The 2,850-nt window shown below is 43.9% G+C and overlaps 1 protein-coding gene across 1 annotated transcript in view; it reads left to right on the top strand.

The window, feature by feature from the left end:
• The window catches only part of KSR2 (kinase suppressor of ras 2), a 414,563-nt gene extending 412,261 nt beyond the window's left edge, over window positions 1-2,302 (top strand). The window contains exons 18-19 of the mRNA XM_055080456.1: window positions 1,040-1,169; window positions 2,165-2,302. Of these exons, the coding sequence (XP_054936431.1) occupies window positions 1,040-1,169; window positions 2,165-2,302 (268 nt within the window). The remainder of the gene's footprint in view (window positions 1-1,039; window positions 1,170-2,164) is intronic.
• Window positions 2,303-2,850: the final 548 nt, after the last annotated feature.

Here is a 2,850-nt window from a genome sequence, read left to right as displayed (position 1 = left end):
CTCCATACTGTTCTCCATAGTGGCTGTATCAATTTACATTATTCCCACCAGCAGTGCAAGAGGGTTCCCTTTTCTCCACACCCTCTCCAGCATTTATTGTTTCTAGAGTTTTTGATGATGGCCAATCTGACCGGTGTGAGATGATATCTCATTGTCGTTTTGATTTGCATTTCTCTAATGATTAATGATGTTGAGCATTCTTTCATGTGTTTGTTGGCGATCTGTATATCTTCTTTGGAGAAATGTCTATTTAGTTCTTCTGCCCATTTTTGGATTGGGTTGTTTGTTTTTATTTTATTGTGCTGCATGACTTGCTTATAAATTTTGGAGTTTAATCTTTTGTTGTTTGCTTCATTTGCAACTATTTTCTCCCATTCTGAGGGTTGTCTTTTGGTCTTGTTTATGGTATCCTTTGCTGTGCAAAAGCTTTTAAGTTTCATTAGGTCCCATTTGTTTATTTTTGTTTTTATTTCCATTTCTCTAGGAGGTGGGTCAAAAAGGATCTTGCTGTGATTTATGTCACAGAGTGTTCTGCCTATGTTTTCCTCTGAGAGTTTTATAGTGTCTGGCCTTACATTTAGGTCTTTAATCCATTTTGAGTTTTTGTGTATGGTGTTAGGAAGTGTCAATTCTTGTTATTGAACAATTGTGTTATTGCTACTTTTTTCAGTGTTCTACATAACGGTGTACAGAAGATCCTTGTAGATGAGTTTTTGTCTGTATCCCTTATATTCCCCTTACAATAGTTTCCTAAAATTACAAGCGTGGGGTCAGAGATCCTAGCCGCATTATATTAGACTGTTCAGGTTCTAGCTTTTGATTCATTTTAATTCAGGCACCAGAGAAGATATCCTGGGATAAGCATGACTTCTAAGACATTGACAAAGCTTTATGTACATCTTAGGTAGCAAAACACCGGCCCTGTGAGGCTAGGGGGCCAGAGTGGTTAGCCAGCAGGCTGACTGGGTGGGCGTGTGTTGGTAAGGGGACACAGAGTTGCAAGTGACATATCACACCCTTTAACAATGTCTGCCAACAGGACAATCTGGTATGAGCTCCATGCCAGAGAGTGGCCTTTCAAGACCCAACCAGCAGAGGCAATAATCTGGCAAATGGGCACAGGCATGAAACCCAACCTCAGCCAGATCGGCATGGGAAAAGAGATCTCGGTAAGTCCCAGGATAGTGCCAGGTCTGGGGGATGAGGGGAGAAGCAGACACAATTCTGGGCCTTCTTTTTCCTGCATGTTAATAAGGTTGCAAACCCTTTCCTGGAGGGTGACAAAAAAGCCTGCCCACAGACTTGTCAGGTAATGATTTGGAGCTTAGAAGGCAAAGCTTTTGAACTATGCCTGCACTTCAGGTTCCTACTATCAGGGCACAGTAACACTTGGCCAGGTTTCTCCTAGCAAGGGATTGCTGAGTCTAGTAGAACCAGTGAATCCCTCTTTTTCTGTTTTTTTTTAAAAGACATACATTAAGATATCACTGGTATTAATGATTCTAATTTTATTTGGATCTACATAAAATTTTTAAGGCGTTATCCAACTCAGAACAAGACATATGGAAACAGAGAAGCCTGAGTATAAATTAGTAATCATCCTCTAAAACACATCAGGAAGAATCCTCTTTTGATCAGAAGATAGATGTGTCAGGGAAGGCATAATTATCTGGTATGTTTTTAAGGATTACCTGTCTCTAGATTTCCTTTCTCAAGTGAGGCAATTACTAAGAGTAATTTTCCTGTCTGTGACTTTAAGGGCGCTTATAATATTAGGATTCCCTTTTCTCCCTCCTTTTTGAGAAAAATGCCAAGAAACTCCTTGGGGAGCATTGTTGATTTCAATGTATCCCAGACCTTCTATAATAGGATTTACCTAGTTTGCTATATAGGCTCAGAAAGTGGATGAGTAAAAGGATGGACGATGCAATGGATGAGTGATGCATGGCTGGATGATAGATGAAGGATAAATACGTGAACCGAGATGAGTAGATAGATGAATGGGTGGATGGGATAGATGGATGGGTGGGTGGATGGAGGGATGGATGATGGAGGAATCTGGCAGTGGAACAAACGGGTAGACAAACAGACAAATCCAACGAGACATCAAGGAGTAATCAGGAAGTTACTAGTTACGTTAAATCACCATGTTGGTTTCTTTTAGGACATTCTTCTCTTCTGCTGGGCCTTTGAACAAGAAGAGAGACCTACCTTTACCAAGCTCATGGACATGCTGGAGAAACTGCCAAAGCGAAACCGCCGCCTGTCTCACCCTGGACATTTCTGGAAGTCTGCAGAGTAAGTGTTCCCCCTTAGCACCTCTCCCCGCTGCCCTGTCCTCTGCCCTTTGTCACCTTTTTGCTCCCCTCCCCAGCTCCTCTGCCAACCGTCTCCTCTCCGTGTACCCGCCTCCCTCCCCAGCGTACCACCCTTCCCCACCGTGTTTCTGTTCAGGGGAGTCTCCTCTGCCGTTGGGGTCCTAGAGGCTGCCATACAGGGCCTGGATTCCTGTGGCTACCATGGCTGCCTCACTGCCTGTTTCTTCCTGATGAAGGTTGATGCCCCAGTAAGTCTGAGCATCACATGGTGAGGGGGTACCCTGAACCCACCAAGCCCTACATGTCCGCTCTTCATCAAAGTAGAAGAGTCCTGGGGTGTATCTATTTCACGGATGATAGACGGGCAAGGTGTCTGTGTCCTGTTCCTGTACCCACGGCAGGCATGACTAATCCGTCACAGCGCATCTGCCATCAGCAGTTATTTAGAATCAGTGCATGGATGCCTTTCCCGGCCATTCCAGATTTATCCAGCCTCCTTCTTTTACACGTGGAGAAACCGTGGCCCAGAGAC

Source organism: Physeter macrocephalus, chromosome 19 (assembly GCF_002837175.3).
Source record: "Physeter macrocephalus isolate SW-GA chromosome 19, ASM283717v5, whole genome shotgun sequence".
NCBI classification, from domain to species: domain Eukaryota; kingdom Metazoa; phylum Chordata; class Mammalia; order Artiodactyla; family Physeteridae; genus Physeter; species Physeter macrocephalus.
The sequence above is the reverse complement of the archived record's forward strand: the minus strand, read 5'-3'. Positions and strand labels throughout refer to the sequence as shown.